Here is a 20079-nt window from a genome sequence, read left to right as displayed (position 1 = left end):
CAACGGACATCGAACCTACAACCAGGGTTGTTAAAAGTCCAGGAACCCATAAATTCTAATGGGTTCCGCTGCAGGACCGAGACCATTTTTCTCGCACAATTTAAATTCGGTACAAGTTGCGTATTGTTCAGTGAAAAATGTTCCTGGACCGTATTTCAATTGATCCGGAAAAAAAAAATGTTCCTTGACCGTATTCAAATTGATCCGGAGAAAAGGTTCCTGGAGCGTATTTAAATTGATCCGAAAAAATGTTCCTGGACCGTATTTAAATTGATGAGGAAAAAAGTTTCTGGACCGTATTTAATTCAGCCAGAAAAAAAGGTTCCCGGACTGAATTCATACACTTAAACATAAAACGGTTCTTTACGGACTAGAACCCATCTACACTTGAAGTTGTTCTCTCCCGGACAGGAATTGAATGTATTTAAAATTCCTGGGTCTATAACACTGGGATTTTTAAAGATTCAGAAACCCGTACATTTAATGGGTTCTATTGCGTTCCGTAACAGGATCGGAACTCTTTTTCACGCACAATTTAAATTCGGTCCAAGTTGCATATTGTTTCATTTCAATACGGAACTTGGACCCTATTCAAATTGATCCGGAAAAAAGGTTTCTGGACCGCATTTAAATTCACCCGGAAAGAAGGTTCCTGGACTGTATTTAAACTGATGTGGAAAGAAAAGGTTCCTGGACCGAATTGAAATACTTTACAGATAAAAAGGTTCACAACCCATTTATCCTTGCAGATTTTCCCTCCTGGAGCGGAATTGAATTTATTTAAAATTCCTGTACCTTAACAACCAAATACCTGGACCTTTAACAATTTTGCCTACGACCTCCTGGTTACAAGGCGACGATGTTACCACTACGCCTCGGAAAGAAACAAATCTGCCTTGGAAATCAGGAGCAGTTGCATTTATGAAGGTTGCACCAAAAACTTCTTGCGGCGTACAGAGAAGGTTCTACATTGACACTTCTAGGTTGTAAGGATCACATTGAAAGTTAATAGGATTGTTACAGAAGTGTCCGTGACTGTACAAGCGCGCACTCACAACCGAGCGGAAGAACTTCACCAAGGAGAACATTCAAAATCATATGGTGGTACAGTGATTCAAAATATGATAACTTTTTTATGCTGGAAAAATTGTATATTTTTATAAACAATTGCACTAAAAATAGTAACTTTTGTATACAAATTTTATCTAAAACCAGTTATTTCACAATATTATTATTAATTGATAATTATGCCTATTAATTTAATATAAGCACCTAAAGTCCTAAATTCCTCTTCTTGAGCTCCTAAAAATCAGTTCTCTAGTTATGACCTACACGGGCTTAATACGGAGATGGGGGGGGGGGCAACTTAGAAGATTCATTACTAAATAGAAGACAATCCATCAAACATGTTGTATTGTGAAATATCACATGTAGAGTCACCGGCAAAAAAAAAAAATGAGACACCTGTATCCTGAAAAACTCGCTTCCCTGCATGGCGTTGTGTGTTTTGTCGAACTATACGGGGATGAGTATATTTTAATAGCAAATTTTCAATGACAAATTCAGACACCTCCGTAGAGTTACGCAACACACATATCACCATGTAGGAAAGCGAGTATTTCAGGATACCATCTTTATTGCCGGTGACTGTACGTATAGAAATACACGTGGTCTCCAAGAAATCCTATTGGTTAATCCAATGGTAGCTTACACTGCTTGCAATGCTCAAATGAAAGTCACGCACCATGCTCTGGTTGGCCAAACTTGGGATGTTACTCTTAATTGAAAACCCGCCCGTTGAGAGAGCCATACAGTCTCTTGGAGAGGACCCATCTCCCTTTAACAATCGTTCTACGATTTCTGGAAAGTTGCCAGGGGAAGATGCATTTGGCAACGATCGTCCGGGGTTGTCCTGGAGGAACGGATCTCCCCAAATCGCAACCCGACTGCGACCCTGAAAACAACTGGCCTGGCTATTCCTCCATTCTGGACACGCTTCTCGGCCAAAATGCTCTTATGCGACTGGGAGAAAAACGAGTTAATATCGCTTAAGAAAAAGCAAAAGGGATGCTGCCACGTTTAAGAATTGCTGAGCCGTGATCTGTAGTCTAAGGTGGTATCGCTCAACATCCAAGCACAACGAAACAGTAGGGGTGTCCAGCAGGGCGTGCTGAGTCGAAGTGTTCCCCGCAAATCCAACTGTTTGTATATTCTGCTCGGGAAGACACAGAAGTCACAAACGACGGTCTTTTGTTGGTTTCATCAAAGTCACACAGAATCAATGAAAATAACGGGTGTTCAAAAATTATTGGTCGATTTTGTATGACTATATCTTCACCAATAATGAACAAAAATACATGATGTTAGCACCATTTGAAGTTTCACACACGCCTTAAATCCTTAAATGCATTCAATGTGTGCCCAACTATCGCCTTAAATCCTTAAATGCATTCAATGTGTGCCCAACTATGTGGTAGGACAGATGCCCTAGCGTAACTCCCATTCTCGCCAAACCTTCTGCGTCGTTTCCCTAGTCACCGGACCTCACAGTGTGCGATTTCTGCCTGTTGGGTTTCATCAAAGTCAAAATTTTGGTTCCTCCACTTCCACAGATAATGCCGGAACTGCGAAGGCGCATAAACATTGCCATCGGAAATTCACACAGGACATGCTCGAGATGGTGTGGCGAGAATGGGAGTACGGCCTGGGCATCTGTCTGCCACACGTGGAGCATGCATTCAAGGTCTGTGTGAAACTTCAAACATTCCTCTTTCAAATTGTGCGAATATCATGTATTTCTGTTCATTATTGGTGAAGATATAGTCTTACAAAATCGACCATGAGCACGATGTATTATAAGTATAATTTTGTATTGGGCATGTAAAAATATTCTAAACAGTAATGATCCAATATGTATATCAAGTCTGTAATGTATCTATTACGCGTAAAATAATCTATTACGCGTAAAATAAACATTAAAAAAACTGTGTGATGTAAAATTGCAATTTTTGACTTACGTGCTTCTTCCGAACAGCACAGATTTCTCCTTTGCACAAGACAGTCGTAGGCACTGGAATATACACAGTTTGTTTTGCTTGTCAGTTTAACGTAGCATATTTAGACCATTAAGTTAATCACACCGATAAAGAAGATGAGAACTGATTGACTGATTGGTTGGTTTGTTTGTTTGTTTTATTTTACTCTGCTTTTCTGCCATTAATCGCCAAAATTAGAATGAATGGTGATAAGATGGGATGGCTGAATCAATCACAAACAGATGTATGGACGACACAACAAGAGCTCCACAAAGGATTATACTGACTGTAAGCCCAGACGCCAAAATCTCGTTAAGTCTACAAAATATCTGGAAGAAAGGTTGAAGTACAAATTGAAATTCGAACCCAGAAAAGACAAAAAATTAAGGAAAAAAGCGGGCTCGACCAGGACTCGAACCCGTGTCACTGCCATGCCATTGCTCAGCCAACAATACTATCAGCCAGCCCTGGTTTGTCGAATTTCTTTGCACCCACTGCTTTACCTGATCGGAAGCTACAAGAGCGAAAAATCGGGCGAAAGCGGGGCTCGGTATCTCAGTTGGCAGAGCAATGGCGAACCACGAGTTTGAGTCTTCGTCGAGCCAGCATTTTCCCTTAAATTTCTACCTTGAACATCTCGTGCGTGTGCCTCAACGTGAAACCAGAAAGCACAGTTTCCCAAAGGTGCACGTTTCTGTACCACCATCACGTGTTATGTATTTTGTGCAAAAAATATTACGAACTTGTGATTTTGAAACATTTTTCATCGACAACATTCACGTTTTAAAAATGTATTTCCCTGTTATTACTTTCATCTCCCCAGGATTAAAAAATGTAAAATACGGTGCCCCTTCTCCATCTCCCGTCACGAGATCAACGGTTCAATTCCCAGCTGGACCAAACCGTTATAATCTGACAAAGCGTGGTATTTAATCCGATCCATTGCAGGGCGCCACGTTGTGGTCACTTCGTATTAACCTTTGTTTGACAACCAATTTGCTGGTTAAACAAATGGGATGCAATTCATGACACAAAAGCATGTGTGGGGGAGAGTCAATGTGAGCGATAGCGACGTTCACTGGTTTATGTAACTCAATGAAGAAGCCGACAAAGTGCACCAAACGAGGCGTGACTGGTGGTGAATCCCTGGAGAGCACGGGGTTATACTTGAAGCGGCTCTGAGGCCCATACCTCCCGTAGGAGTCAACCACATCGATTCAAGATCTACACTACCGTACATCACGCAAACGTATTAATGTCAATCCATGACCTTTCTGATGGCACTGCACAGTGGTAACTAGGGTTGGCCAGAAAAATGTGCATACCGGATATCCGGATATTCCAAATATCCGTATATCCAGATAAAAGAGATTTGATGAAGGATTTGTAGTAAATCCGTACGATGAAATACGAAAATGACGAATGAAAGAATATGTTGTAGCCCTAAACCGGCTAAACGATAAAACTATCTGAATAATGCACACATTCGGATATCCGGACATTTCGGATAATCTGAACAATTCGGATATCCAGATCCACATATCAGGATATCCGATATCCAGAAATTTTAAATCCGTATAGAAGATTATCCTATATCCGGATAAAATTTTATGCGGATTTATCCATCCCTATAGTAACATCGTCGCCTTGTAATCAATGGAGCCACAGGTTCGATACCCGGTTGAGGCACATAGGGAATGTGGAGGTATGACTCCACACATTCACAATCCGGTCGCTTTTAACCGCCCCGTGTTCATTTATAAGAGGTTGTGTCCATGCAGGAACACTGCTTGAAAAATTTCCACCTCAAGTCACCCACAACCGGGTATAGAACCCAGGTGTCCCGCGTGGCAGCAGACGCCCAACCGACATTTTTTTCTTTTTACATGTGAGCATATTTTAAATTCTTGTCTATATGTTCGTGGTATTGTTTCCAAACCAAGGCAGCTAAATAAAACTTCCCAAGAAATATGGAAAATTACTCGAAAAGTTTTAATTGGTGTCTCGATTCGATTTCGAACATAGCCCACATATTGCTTTGCCTAAAGGAGTCGCCATTTTGAAGTATGACATCATACTCTCTCAGACACCCATGCGGCAAGTACAGCATTTCCTAATAAACATTCTGAGGTACAGCCACCGTCAATACAAATTGGACACCTAGATCTTGAAATATTCGCTTCCCTGCAAAGCGTTATGTGTGTTGTCTAACTCTGCGGCGTTGGTACAAGTTTCCATTGAAAATTTGCTGTTAACATCCACTTATCGCCGTACAGTTAAGCAACCCACACAAACAAGTATTTCAGGATATAGATGTTCCATTTTTATTGTCTGTGACTGTACATTTCCACATTCTGTAGCCAGCTTGATTTTATTCTCTCTTGAGGCACCTTACAGTTACGAGTCACCTATTTCATTAATGTTACATCACAAGTGTCAAGCATCAAATTTCTGGATGTTACGTACAAATCTAAACTTTACTCATAAATGTTCATACGATTTCCTTGGCATGCAGATTTTGGAAAAGCATCCTCGTCTACGAAAGCAAATAAGGTGACAGAAACAGGTTGAAACTCTGACAGAACAAATAAGGTCATTGAACACGCTGTGCAAGAGTAATATTCCCTTTGACGGGACCAATATGAAAAAGACAGAAAGCGCCCAACCAGCAAGAAGGCACTTTTAACATTCCGTTCGTATTTGCCTATGAACCCACATAAAGGACGACTGAAAATACGAGAAATCCAGCCTTTAAAATTATATTCAAACACAATATTGTGATGTCAAACGGAAATTTCAAAATGCCCAGAATTCAAAGTTGGTTCCCATGACTATTTCGCAATTCCCTATGTATCATAAAATTAATTAAGTACAGTTTTTATGATGTTTGAAAGTACTACATAAAACGATACCAATATTTTCGAAAACAAGTTTACAAATATTATAATATTGCATGGCTTTATTAATCCCCTTTTCTTTCACTTTATTATGAGAAAATGATAACTTCCCATCCGCTCCCTTAGGGAAAAAGATACCTCTTCACACTGCAGTATTCCGCCAAACATCTGACGCTCATTAGACTCGAAATACCTTTTCGAGCAGTTCTAATCTCCAAGAGGGTATCAACACGGGGCAAGCCCCGGCACCTACCGACCTGTTTGGGTGAGAATGAGTCAAGGCAAGAACTTTAAACACCTTTTCCTGCACCCCCAAAAATAGGCAATAGCTAGGCTGGAGAGTTCAATGAACTAACCGATCTCTAACTATATCCTGTCCCAGCTAACTGTAGAGTAGGGCCGCGCATAGTGGCAGAGGAGGAGGGAAATCGAGCGGTGAAAGCGCATCGTTGCCAACCGGACGGTCCTGACCGTACATGTACAGCAATTTCATGGCATGTCCGGACGTACGGTCCAGACCCTAGTCTGTACGCTAAATTTACGGCTTGTCAAAATTTGCAGTTGCTGTTTTATCCCTAATATTTCCCTAAGAAATTCTAAAACCAAGCGAACGGACTTGGAGACAAAAGTACGTTCCATTTGCCATGTGCGTACGGTTTTATAGTTTTCAAAAGTTTGCAACGCTGACAGAGTGAAGCAGGGAAAGCTGGTAAATCCAGTCGTCCATTACGCAATCCCGTTTCTCTCACTGTTCATTGGTGGAGACGTCTTGCGTCACTACTTGCGCAGAGACTTGATCTTGTTCGTCTGGTCTACAGTTAGCTGGTACGGGGTTTACGCACTGGTAATGGTTAGGCTGGAGAGTACATATGAGCCAATTCAGTTTTTATCTAAGGCCCTTGCTCCGTTTGGTCTGTTGGCCAGCGACACACCCGCCTATCCCAACAGCCAAGAATTGGAAAGAAAAAGAAAGCCATTACAGAAATACACAGATATATAATTTATAACATAAAAGAATCACAATATTTCTGGCAACGCAGATAGTCGTGAGTTAAAAAAGAACTTGCTAGCAATTCATGGATAAAATATGTTATAAACAATTTAATAGAGCAACTTAGCTACATTTAAAAGTTACGGTAACTAAAACTGAGTTACTTTTTAGACAGAATAATTGTCATTGTAACTCAGTAACTTCTAAACATTACACAGAATCGACGTTGACTTTCGTACTCATTTTTGTCGGATGCAGTAATATCGTTATTTTCTTTAATAATCCACGTACGACAGGCAAATCTGATTTCAAAAAATGATAGAAGAAATGCCCGAACTCTTTTCCTTTTCTAAGGGAAATGGATAGAGGTGCAAATAGAAGCTGATTGAAAGTAAACGAGGAGAGAAATATAGGGATGTTTTACGAGTGCTGTGTTTGCCGAAGAGAGATTCAATTTGCGGTTGTGCTCAGAGAGGTTATTTACGATGGTTCTGGAGAAAAGCACCAGAAACTGGGAAATCGACTAATCGCCGGAAGGATAATAAAACCGATCGTCTCTGAGAAAAACAGGAAGGAGTCAAAGTGGCGCTGTTGGGCAATGCTGAAAATTCCTGATCCCTAAAACTCTTCCACGTTGCATACGTCTATTCTTAATACAGGGTGTCCTTAAGTAGCGTTACTATTACAATCAAACATAACTCTGAAACTACATGGCATAGAGCGGTTGTTTTTTTGTTTTTTTTTAAAAAAAATGTTGTATTTGTTGCTGTTGTTGTCGTTTGTATTCATTTGTTATCATTAGTTCACTTTTGTTCTGCAGATTGAAAAATGACTACACCCACGGAGAAGACCCAATGTGTGATTTTAACCTCTGGGGGTACGTCAAGGATTGTGTATACCAGTGGTTCTCAAACTGTGGTTCGCGTACCCCCAGGGGTACATGAACGACTTGAAGGGGGTATGATAAGCTCTGAAGAAACATGTTGAGAATACCCACAAGACAACATTTTTCTTTGCTGCAGGTGTATAGAGCAGACTTCATTGCTTTAACGGTCAACAGGAAAATAAGTCTGTTTATGTCACTGACACTCTTCGTTTCATATGTTTTGAAATAAATACTCGTTCGAAATCTCTACCCATTTCATTCTTCAACTCAAAAACCCACAAACATTTGTTAAAGTGTAAAAACGTCACGAGTACGACAGGGATTAGTACCAAAATTGATTAAATATAGAGACGAACCTCCGCTTGAAAGTTTCAAGTGCGCAATCAGACAAAGAAATTGTCAGGCCATGCAGGCACATCCTTCTCACCAGAAACTCGGAGGATTTACAACAAAACTCCAAAATTGTGCTTGACAGTTTGTATACAAACTTTTATTTGTTCTTATTTTTTCTTAATAACTTTGGGAAAATATATGAAAATTGAAGTTTTTCTAATTTCTTAGCATACGTTTCACATTTCAATTTTTGTAACTAAGCATAAAGATTATTAATGTAGGAACACCCAATAAAAAAAATAAACGTAAGATTCTAATGTTTAACTGTTTACTACCATCTTGTTCTATTGCAGATACATGTTTCCAACATATCAAATCAACAACTCCCCACCAATCAGGCAGCCAAAAAATTCCCCAAAACCCACTATGCGGATAAAACAATTGAGGGGGGGGGGGGGGTACATTAGACGTTTAGTTACGACTAAAGGGTGCAATGAGAAAAATGTGAGAATCGCTGGTGTATACGAAACCCCTGTTCCAGATCTTGTTACACATCGCAGAAGGATCATTACAGCTGTGCAAACAGTTGCAGCGTGTATGGGTAGACGTGGAATATTTCTTGACGTCCTGAGGGCAACCAAAGGGGCACACTTTGAGGTGCACTGACGTCCAAAAATAATATTTTTGAGCTGCAGAACATTTTGCAAAAAAATAAGAGAATGTAATCCCGGGATTCAACTTCCTTTCTGCGGTCACGAAATCCCAGAATTACAACAGAGATGATTTGAATTACACATTCCAAACATATTTCCCGTCTACATTGATTGTTTTAAGTCGCCAGTTTTGGCTACCAGCGAAGATGGTAATGAATGGTGATATGATAAAATTGATGAAGGGACACTCACAAAGAACAACCATGCCAGGCCGCATTTCGAACCCTGGATCCCTGGCGTCGTTATGCGCTGTTCTAACCACTCCGCCACGGACGTCGGCTCTTCTTTTGCCAGTGCAAGACAAGCTGGCCACAACGTGCGCTTTAAATAAATAGTCTAGACCAGGGGTTCCCAAACTTATTCGTTTCACGGGGCACTTAATTTTTGAAAATTCTTCCGCGGCGCCCAAGTCACAATGTAGGCCTATCTAACACTTGCAACGATCAGTTAGTGTGGTTAGATCGCTTGCCTTAAGTAAAAGTTAAAAAATAAACACATTTCAAATTCAGAAACATTTTGTATGTAAAAAGTACTAATTAAGCACATATATTTGGAACAATCATATTTCAGTGAAAATATTTTAATATTTCGAGGCGTTCCCGTAACCCCGGGCGCACACTTTGGGAACCGCAGGTCTAGACCTATTTTCGAGGAATTGGTTGGCAGGGTACATAATGCATTTCCCGATTATTGTTTACTACAATTAGTTTTATAATTCCAATAACGAAAAAGGGAAGAAGGCACAATATATATATATATATATATATATATATATATATATATATATATATATATATATATATATATATACAGGGTGTCTCGAAAGTAATAGCGCAAACTGACACAGGTAAGAGTACACGATAATAGAAGAAAAAAAAAGACCCTCAGTAAACATGGGTCTGCAAAAGAGCCGTTTTCGAGATAATCACGAATGTGTGACTACAAGCCGCCACCGACTTCATTGTTTTTAACCGTCGTCCTAGTTGGTAAAATGCTAATAATGTGTGCGAATGTGTGGTTACAAGCCGTCAGTGACTGCTTTTTGTAAACACCGGGACCTTTACTCCTTGCGCGTTCCGAAGTGTGCTCTTTGTTTACAAAAGAGAACATTTCCGAGAGGTGGCGTAGTAATCCAACAGGATGGATACAATCAGTAAGTAGAATGTTCACCAAAAGCAATGAGATCTCCAGTGACTTTTCTTACTGTATTATTAGTATTTTACCAACTAGGACGACGTTTACAAACAATGAATTCAGTGGCGGCTTGCAATCGCACATTCGCGATTATCTCGAAAACGGCTCGTTTGCGGGCCCATGTTTACTGAGACTTTCTTGCATCTATTATCGTGTACTTTCACGTGTGTCAGTTTACGCTATTACTTATGACACAGCCTGTGTGTATATACAAGGTTGTATGTGTGTGTGTGTGTGTGTGTGTGTGTATATATATATATATATATATATATATATATATATATATATTTGTTGCAGTATGATTATTATTGCAAATTAGGTAGTGAGACTGTCAACCCTCTACAGAACTTGCTTTTTTTTTTTCTTTCTTTCCATTACGTTTTATGGCCGCCTTATATACTCTATGTGATCAAAAGTATCCGGACACACCGCGAAACGTGTGTTTATCATAGAGGGCGACACAGTACTGCCATCTACCGCGTGGAACACATAGTCAGCGAACTCAGTAGTCTGCAGACAGTGTGAGACAGCAGTATAGACTTTCAACGTGGTCAGTTGGTTGGATGCCACTTGTGTAGGACGTCTGTGTGTGAGATTTCCACCCTCCTAAACATCCCTCTGTCCACTGTTTCCAATGTTATAGTGAAGGGATGTGTACAACCCAAAATATTGCAGGCCAACCTCCCATGTTGACCTCCACAGACCATGGAGTGTTGATGAGGGTTCTACAGCAGTATCGTCAATCAACCATCGCCACCATCATACAGGAATTCGGAACTGCATCAGGATCTACTCCAAGCACCATTACTGTTTGGCGCAAGGTGCTGCAACTTGGTTTCCATAGCAGAGAAGCTGCCCATAAGTCAAACATCACACAGACAAATGCCAAACGCTGCCTCGTGTGGTACAAGGAGCGTTGAAACTGGACCATAGAACAGTGAAAAATCGTTGTGTGGAGTGATGCATCACAGTACACAATGTGGCGATCCGATGGTAGGGTGTGGGTGTGGCGAATACCTGGTGAACGACATCTACCAGCCTGTATAGTGCCGACAGTAAAATTCGGAGGTGGTGAGGTTACAGTGTGGTCATGTTTCTCCTGGAGGGGGCTTGGCCCCCTTGTTGCTTTACGTGGCAACGTCACGGCACAAGCTTACGTTGACATTTTAACAGCTTTCATGCTGCCTACCGTCTAAGTCCAGTTCGGGGATGACCATTGTGTCTTTAAACACGACCGAGCAGCCGTCCACACTGCAGGGCTTGTGGGGGAGTGGTTTGACGACAACAACGTTCCACTAATGGACTGGCCTGCGCAGAGTACTGATTTGAATCCCATAGAACATCTCTGCCAAGTTTTGGAATGCCAACTTCATGCTAAACCACACCGATCCACATCAATACCTCTTCTCATTTTGGCGCTCTGCGAGGAATGGGCTGCCATTCCTCAGGAAACCTTCCTGCACTTGATTGAAAGTATGCCTGTGAGAGTGAACGCCGTCATCAAGGCTAAGGGTGGGCCAACACCGTATTGACTGCCAGTGTTCCCGATGGAGGGTTGCCCAAACTTGTACTTTATTTTCAGGTGGGTGTCCGGATAATTCTGATCACATAGAGTACATTTGCTATGCATTGCAATTTTCTCTTAGTTTTTTAAATTATGTTTTATGGCTGCATACACATCCGTTATGCATTGCCGCTTTCGGCACGTATAAACCCTATTTCGCAGCTGTGTGGTATGATCGAAAGGAAAGGACAATCAAAGATCGGGAACCTGGGATTACCGGTAGAGTCCCTAGTCCCGAAAGTCCCTACGCAGAAAGTATGAATGCGTTTCAGTTTATTCTGTCGCGAGATGTCAAAAGGAATTCAATATTTACTTTTCCACTCAATTACATTTTCTTAAGTGTTCATCATCGTTAAACTTAAATATCAATGGCAGTATGATAGTTTAATCGAGAGTGTGCGTAACTGAGTAACTTTCGTGTGTCGAAGGTTGGAAAGTCAGCGCAAAATTTCCATATACAGGTCGTTCAGAATTGCTTTTTTTCTTAACCACCTAGCCTTTTATGATAGTCCTACGCTGAAGTTGAGTAATGCCAGTAACAGAAGAACCAATCTTGAGGGCAGGTTTATTCTTCATCAAGCGTTTATATAGGTATACCTTCCCGAAAACCTTATCCCACATATCAGCCACACAACTCTAGAATTTTCTTTTGAGTTTGTGTGTTTAAATTCTTGTTGCAATTCCGTAAAAAACTGCATGCTTATTCACTCCTCTACAAATAACGGAACACACACAAAGCAATACAGCATGTCTTCCAAGACTCCTAGTCTTTTATGAAACGGGACAAATAGTGGCTTTTGAATAAAATGGACGGGACAAAAGGGACACGCCTCTGAAACGGGACGTACGGTCTAACACGACATCACCATTGAGTGAATTATCAGCATAGCTCCAATACCTTCCATAATGAGAGAAAAACGCTGTTTATAAATCTCCAATGACTATCGAATTAGCTGGACTTCAAGTACACGTTAACGCAAGGACAGGATTTTCACACCAAACATGATTCCTCGCTTAATTTTTCTATCGTGCTCCATTAGTGCACACAATAGCACAATTCATCGGAACGAATTCTGAACGCGAATATTTTCCGCGATAACGCCACTTTCGATGCAGCAAAATTCAGTCGTGCTGAATTCTACGGCTTCCTGCAACGAACTGCTTTTCCTTTTCTTCTAAGGATAAAAACAGGATGTGAAATCCTGGAGGCAGGCGAACTTTCCCCCATAAAAATGTTGTTTAAGAAAAGCAATTAGTCTTGCTTCAAATATACTTTACTAAAGATAATATGCAGACCTAGTACTGTGTTCGTAGTGTTGCATTATTTTCCTTCCTCCATCTCTCTCTCAAGAGATCATTAACCGATCTACACCAATAACAATATTTGCCCAATGAAAGCAAAACAAGAATGAAGACAAATATAATTATGAAATCTAATTGATTTATATTAATAGAAACCAAAAACTAAAACACTTATAGTAATAAAACTATGCAATTTATTGACTTCTTCAACAAGTTAGTAGTAAAGGAACCAGTTTGCTACTTTATAAATAATCTTATATATAGGGGCATGCATATTTCGTTTTTGACGGAAACACGAAATGTGAAATAACGCATGTTTCTGAAAGGTGTGAGGTGCATTTTCCTACCGTTTTGTCACGAAATGAACTGCAAAATGCGAAATAGACTCTTATACACGAAATTTACAGCTTATTTACCGATGCGACACTTTCTGAAATTTGAATTATCCTGGAAGTTATGCAATGCACGGAAAATTGATTAATTCCGCTGTAAATATTTGAGAAGCAAGAATGGACCCCTTTATACAGTCCTGTATTAAGTTTATTCCTGAATAAACTTAATACTCTGGTAACTACATAAATGTGCTATTATAAGGGTTATGTTTATCATTGTAATAAGTGCAGTTTCTAAATCAAATTTTGAACTATGTTCACAATTTTAAAACCAAAATGTAATTTTATATACTGCTTTTTTCATCGCTATAACACCGAAATTTTATTTTATTTGCAGCTCTTGAACCCGAAATTGACTCTGTTTTTGTACCGAAATTTTGCTTTTTTATTTACCAAAAATATGTGCCTCTACTTATATAACTATAAAAGTAACAATTAATCTCTTCGAGTGTATTTAATAATAATGTATTTTTAAATAATCTAGTACTTAATTGACTTTATTTATATAAATATCATAATGTGTAAGTATGTATGATTCCCAGTGGGAATCTGTTAAGAGTATAGGTATCGGTTCAGATCTATTCTTTTCATTTCTTCTTTTGAACATGAATGTCCACCACAAGGCATGCTATACGAATGGAACGACTACAATAATATAAACATCGTGTCCAGAAAAAGGGAGAGGAAACCATTCGCCGAACCGCAAACTGTGCACAAGAACGAAGGAAAGAGACAATTTCGAGGGCGACCTTCTGCTTTTAATACCATCACCCGAACAAGTTCACCGACGCCGAAAGATCTATATCCCAGCATGAGAACTATTTTGATCACGCGACAGGTGCGAGCAAAGCTTTTCTTCTTGAGTGGGTGGGGGGGGGGGAGACGACCCCACTCCTCCCTTCAAGCACCCCTCGTTCCTGCAATGATCACGCCATCTCGTGAGCCATAAGCAAATCCTATCTCGAGAAGGAAACCGGTTGAGATGGAAAATGCGAATCTCGTTACCTGGCTCCCAAGTGCACCCCACCGAGCATTAAAAAGAAATGTTATTTTAAAAAAAAACTCGAGATTTCCAACTCGGCCATACTGCAAAATTCATCTAGCTAGCTTATTTTCGGAATATCTATGACTATTAAGTGCGGAGCTCCAGGGCGAATCTTTACAAAACTTAATTATTTTTTTTTAAAAAAAATAGCAACTGCGTGGTGTGACTAACTCCAACACCCGCGTTTCTGGCATGACACATTGGTCCTTCTGGGTGCTAGATAGCTGGGAAAGAAAGTGTATGTAGCATAGTGCATTAAGGGGGCTTTCACACAGAAGCGCAAGCCCATACCCATGGATGCCCCCTCGACCTATGAAATATTTAAATGTGAATTATAAAAAAGCTACAAAAATAACAGCGATGATTTTTAAAATTTGTAAAAAAATTAAATTTTGACATTGCATAAATTAATGTGTTTGTCGTGTAGAGAGTATTGGGTAGTTTTAGTTTTATAACCATTGATGCAAGACTACCAGACTTCCCGATTTACTGATTTAGTGGAGACCATGCATTCGTTTTAATTCCTGTCCCGACCTTTTTCAAACTGCGGTCGTGATATGAAAACGTCTTTTTTTTTTTGTAAACTCACATTTAGACATGCTCTTTCTGTAATAGTAATTGCTAACACGTGTCATTTAATTTATAAATATATTATTTTCTAACTCGTAGAACTATCATGACTAGAGCCCGGATTTATAAACGAAATGCATATTCTTTTCCAGACTTCTAATGGTAAGAAGGAAGGTTATACTTCATATTACATACCTTGATGAGCTATTTAACGAAGAATGAAAGTGCTTATAAATGCTTATTTCTGCAGGAAACGGTTATGCTTGCTTATTTTATGATTTTGGTTTAAAATAGCATATTTTACCCAAATCTGCCATATTTCAATCCTATTTCAATCACACGACTGCATCGGAATGACGAGATCAATGCTTCTAAATAGCCGCATGAGAGAAACGGCATCCAAGAAAAGACACAGTACATCCATAATAATTGTTCCAAATTACCTGATATTATAACACAGTTGAAAGCTCGAAATAATACATTGCAACATTCGCTTTCTCTTATTGATGAAAATTAAGTAACGTTGTCTTCAGAAATTCACGGTGTTGGTAAAATTGTGTTCGACAAGCTCAGTCAGGAATTACTGAAAAATCCCGGTTACAAAACACTGTGTCAAATTTATAAATAGATTTCTAGTGAAGAAACAGACATTGAAGAGGATCAGAGAATAAGCACTGAAAAAAAAGGGTGGGGGTGTACGGGAGTTGAATTTTTCCCCATTACTTTGGACCATAATTTTGCAAGTGTATGTCTAGCTCTAGCTGCAATACTACCATATAACATTGGTGGTCAGATCAAATACTCCAACAGCATTTCGTAGACCACTGTGGTGGAGTGGTGAGCACAGCATGCTAGGATGCCAGTGGTTCCGGGTTCGAATTCCAGCCTGGACAACAACCTCACAGCGCTTCTGATCTTCCTTTGTTCCTTATATTCGGATCTACCCACTCCCCTTCAAAAAATCATAGGTACTGTATTTCTCTACCACCCATCCATATGCATACCACACACACACACAAAATAACACCTTCGTATCTGGCCCATCCCTAAAAAAAAATATTCTTGGCTGCTGGACTGCCAAAGTGACAAGCGACAAGAGCCCACTCAGTCTAAAGGAGATTTCAGAACAAAGCGACAAGCTGCACGGAATACATGTCACTTGGGAACGAGTCAATCAACAGCAATGTTATACATGGTAGCAGCATGGGAGGCCACACAAGTCTACATTTGATTGATGAAATCCTCAAGCAACACGTGTCTCACATCGCTTCAGTCTGAAACCTCTCTAAGGATTGATTGAGTTGGTGTTTTAAGTTCACTTTATGCACAGTAAGGCTAATCGGGACTGGACCTACAGTTTAAAGTGGGATCCGAACCCGGGACCCCTTGAATACAAGGCAACGACTCTACCACTGCACCCACCTCTCTAAGGAGTTTCCTGCTTTAAGAACTCTAAAGATCGAGTCCTGAGCATTTAATAATGATATTTTCAAAAACATTAATTCATTGTTGTAAAGTTTGAACCTACTTCCAAGTTTACATTTTTGTTTGGTTTTGCATATTTTATTTGGACACAAGTTGTATCTAGTACAAGTATCACACTCATTGGGCCTTCTTTATCTTTGCAATTATGCAATACAGATTCATTGTTGCCACTGATATTTACTTTTTCGGTTGGAAAGCAGTTAAATCTTTAGCATGCTGTGTAGAGCCTATGTAACCAAAGAAGTAAGGTGTGTTTATTTGCACGTGAATAGTTAGTGATACATGAATAATTTGGGGCAGCCCTTGAAGTGGAAATTCTTAGGTGGGGCCATATTTGGACCAGGTTGGGGGATGCATATATGATTAAACATGGGAACACTGATACAGGTGAGTGATGTTTAAGTAAATTTTCCTAACATTGCAACTTGACATACGTAGCATCTCTCTTAGCAATGCGAGAGAGTCGTTATTTTGATAATGCACTGCAGCTGTCAGTAAGTTTGACAGAAAAGAAAATAACAGAAACAGCTTTGAACTTCTGTATCATGGTTGGATTAGGCTTACCAGACATCCTACTTTTCCTGGACATGGCCTACATTTTAGCCTTATGTCCGGTAGCCAGGAGCTGAAAAAATCTTAAATGTCGTACACTTTGATCATCGCATAATTTCAACTAAGAAAATGCATGTTTCACTTGAACAAAGAGAAATCACAGAAAAGCATTATGCTAGTTACTAGTATATGGACTGCATTCCCAAACTAAATAGTAAATTTATTTTGATTCAGACATTGCAAAAATAAAGTGTGTTGAGCTAGAACAAAACTAATCAAAGATTAACCTAAGAAAATGGAGGGTTTTTAAAGATTGTATTTTAAGTTTACTTTACACATAGCAAGGCCAATCGGGACTGGACCTACAGTTTAAAGTGAGATACAAACCACTATGTGACTCCTCTGGGATAATTGCTGAATATTCTGTTTGCCATTCCAGGTCATAATGCAATTGTTGAGAGAGTATTTTCATTAATGTCAGCACAATGACTGATGAGAGAAATACTGTAAATTTCTTCTATAGTCTGTAAATGATTTGGTACTGGTTCAGTTTAATTTCAAAGAGTTTAACTGTTACAGTTTAGTGATTATATTTAATTAAACTTGAAATGTGGGAAAAATTAGCTCCTCTGAAAAGTAGGACTGAGTAGTATTAGAAACAAGTGTATTCTTTGGTACTGCTTACAAGTTTGTGAATTTTGTATTTAAGAAATCATTCTTTTTTTTTATTGAAAATATGCCAATTTAACATTGTCAAAATTCTACAGTAATTAGTCTTCCAGCTAGGAGAATATGAATATATCATAAAACAATCATACATCATTTTTCTTTTAACTAATACTTATAGATGTTTTTGACTGTTAATTAGTATCTCCAAGCTTCGAACTTACTCCCATGATTGTTTTCAGTATTCTAAAGCACTTCCTAATACCCTATAAACGAACCATTAGCAAAATTTCTAACTAGCTTTATCAGCCAAGACAAGATATTTTCATAAAAATAATCCACTTGAAGATCATGTATCAAATTGCTAACAATACAATTCTGTTAGCTGACTTCTAATGTATATGCATTAGAATTCAGAAGAAATTCAGTTCAAGTGTGCTGTTTTTTCCAAAGATTTTCTAAATCACAAGAAATGTGGTGTCAAGAATTAAACTACCTATGCTTTGAGTCAATAACTGAATTTATAACATTGATTGTACAATATATACAAACTTACAATTGAATACAATTCACCAATTGGAAATTGTTTTGATTTTCCAATTGGTTTCAGTTGAGATTCCGATTGAAATCAAGACATTCCGATACCTACAGTAGGCATCCGATAGAATCCGATTCACTCCAATTGAAATTTCAATTGGAACCAATAGAAAATTCCAGCTGGGTCATGTATCAAATTGCGGTAAGAATTTACAATATAAAGAAAGTCTCCAATTTCGTTAATTTTCGGTATACTAACTAATTTTGGCCTCCTAATCACTAATCTGTTGTAAAAAATAGGGGGTCACATCTGGAAATTGTACATTTTGATGAAAAAATGTTCGTTAGCGCCAAAAACCATCCACGGGTTGCCCCACAAACCATTGACATTAGCCCCAGAAACCATCCACGGGTAGCCCCACAAACCATTGACGTTAGCCCCAAAAACAATCCACGGGTAGCCCCACGAACCATTCACATGAGGTTAGGTTAGGCCTGTTAGGTTGGGTTCCAATAGCACTCATTTCAACCCTAAATTCATCAAAAAAAAAAAAAAAAATAGGGATCGTACTAGAATTGAACATCATACATCATTTTCGTGTAAAACAACGGCGTGGTTGGACACAATGACAGGAGATTACATTTTTGTTCGTAAAACTACGCATATACACCTATATATATAAAAAATTCAATCGGCTTTTTTTCAAATTTTCAGACGTGACCCCCGGTTTTTTTAAACAGCTTCGTGATTAGGAGGTCAACATTAGTTAGTATACCGAAAATTAACAAAATTGGAGACTTTCTCTATATTGTAAATTCGCTCCCCAAATTGCTAACAATACAATTCTTTTAGCTGACTTTATAATTAATATCATCATTTGTGATTGTACAAAAGTTTTGGATTTAATTCAACAGCACCCTAACTTTGTTAATCACAGGTATTGTATACTTCAATGGATGACACAAAAATCAATCTAATGAGTTACATTTAATTCAATATCACTTTCATAAAATATGTCATGCGAGTTGCAGATTGGGAAACCACAAGTCTGATCACAAACATAGATTTGGTGAGAAATCCCCGAATGAAAGGTTCTCATTCTGCCACTGGTAACATCTCACCCTCTACTTTTCGTACAAGGATACGTAAACTACAACTGATATTTCAAAACAGAAGAATTTTCAGTTTTAAATTCATCTATTTTCTAAAAATGCGCCTGTATGGTGACAGTGAGAAACAAAACGAAGCGACGTTGCTGACCTGGAGTTCTTTAATTATCTATGTAAACATTGAAAACAGCACTTTACCTTGATACTCTTGTCGTAGTTCTTCCGACTGGTACTCTTGTAATGCTGCGAACAGCGCATTTCTCTCTTCTTCCGTCAGTCTCAGAACAAGATCTTGGGCTTGATTTTTAGTTAGAGGAGGCTTGAATGAAGGTTTCCCACTTTCCGTAACAGAATGCATCATTGCCACACATTGATACTGATATGCCCTGACCACGGAGAGTTCAGAAATTGCACATGCTTTGTTCAACAAACTACGTTCGCGGTTCCTTGACTTCAGAAAACTTTTATCAATATATTGACTTAGTGTAGTGCAAGGCATATTAAATAAAGTACGATGAGACATGTGACAATCAAAAGTGGACGAGCTAAACAAACGACACGTTACTGTACGAAATCTGTATTGCGAGCCACACGATGACTTTATGAAATTAAAGACAACTGATAAACAAGACCTAGTATTCATGTTTATGCAGTGAACCAACGTACTTAGACACGCCCCTTACACAAAATTGTACTGAACGTAACGTACCTTTCGCACACAGCACCCGACTGCCGTGCTACACGCTTCTTGCTTGTCATTTTAATGCTTTTGTTGATGTCTACAATTTCTCAACAGATGGCGGGTCA

General features: G+C 39.1%; 1 protein-coding gene across 1 annotated transcript in view; it reads right to left on the bottom strand.

The window, feature by feature from the left end:
* The window catches only part of LOC145986438 (uncharacterized), a 157947-nt gene extending 137934 nt beyond the window's left edge, over positions 1-20013 (bottom strand). The window contains exon 1 of the mRNA XM_083120494.1: positions 19471-20013. Within this exon, the coding sequence (XP_082976620.1) occupies positions 19471-19915 (445 nt within the window). The 5' untranslated portion in view covers positions 19916-20013. The remainder of the gene's footprint in view (positions 1-19470) is intronic.
* Positions 20014-20079: the final 66 nt, after the last annotated feature.

Source organism: Lepisma saccharinum, chromosome 1, assembly GCF_977018435.1.
Source record: "Lepisma saccharinum chromosome 1, izLepSacc3.1, whole genome shotgun sequence".
NCBI classification, from domain to species: domain Eukaryota; kingdom Metazoa; phylum Arthropoda; class Insecta; order Zygentoma; family Lepismatidae; genus Lepisma; species Lepisma saccharinum.
This window is presented reverse-complemented; position numbering and strand designations above follow the sequence as displayed.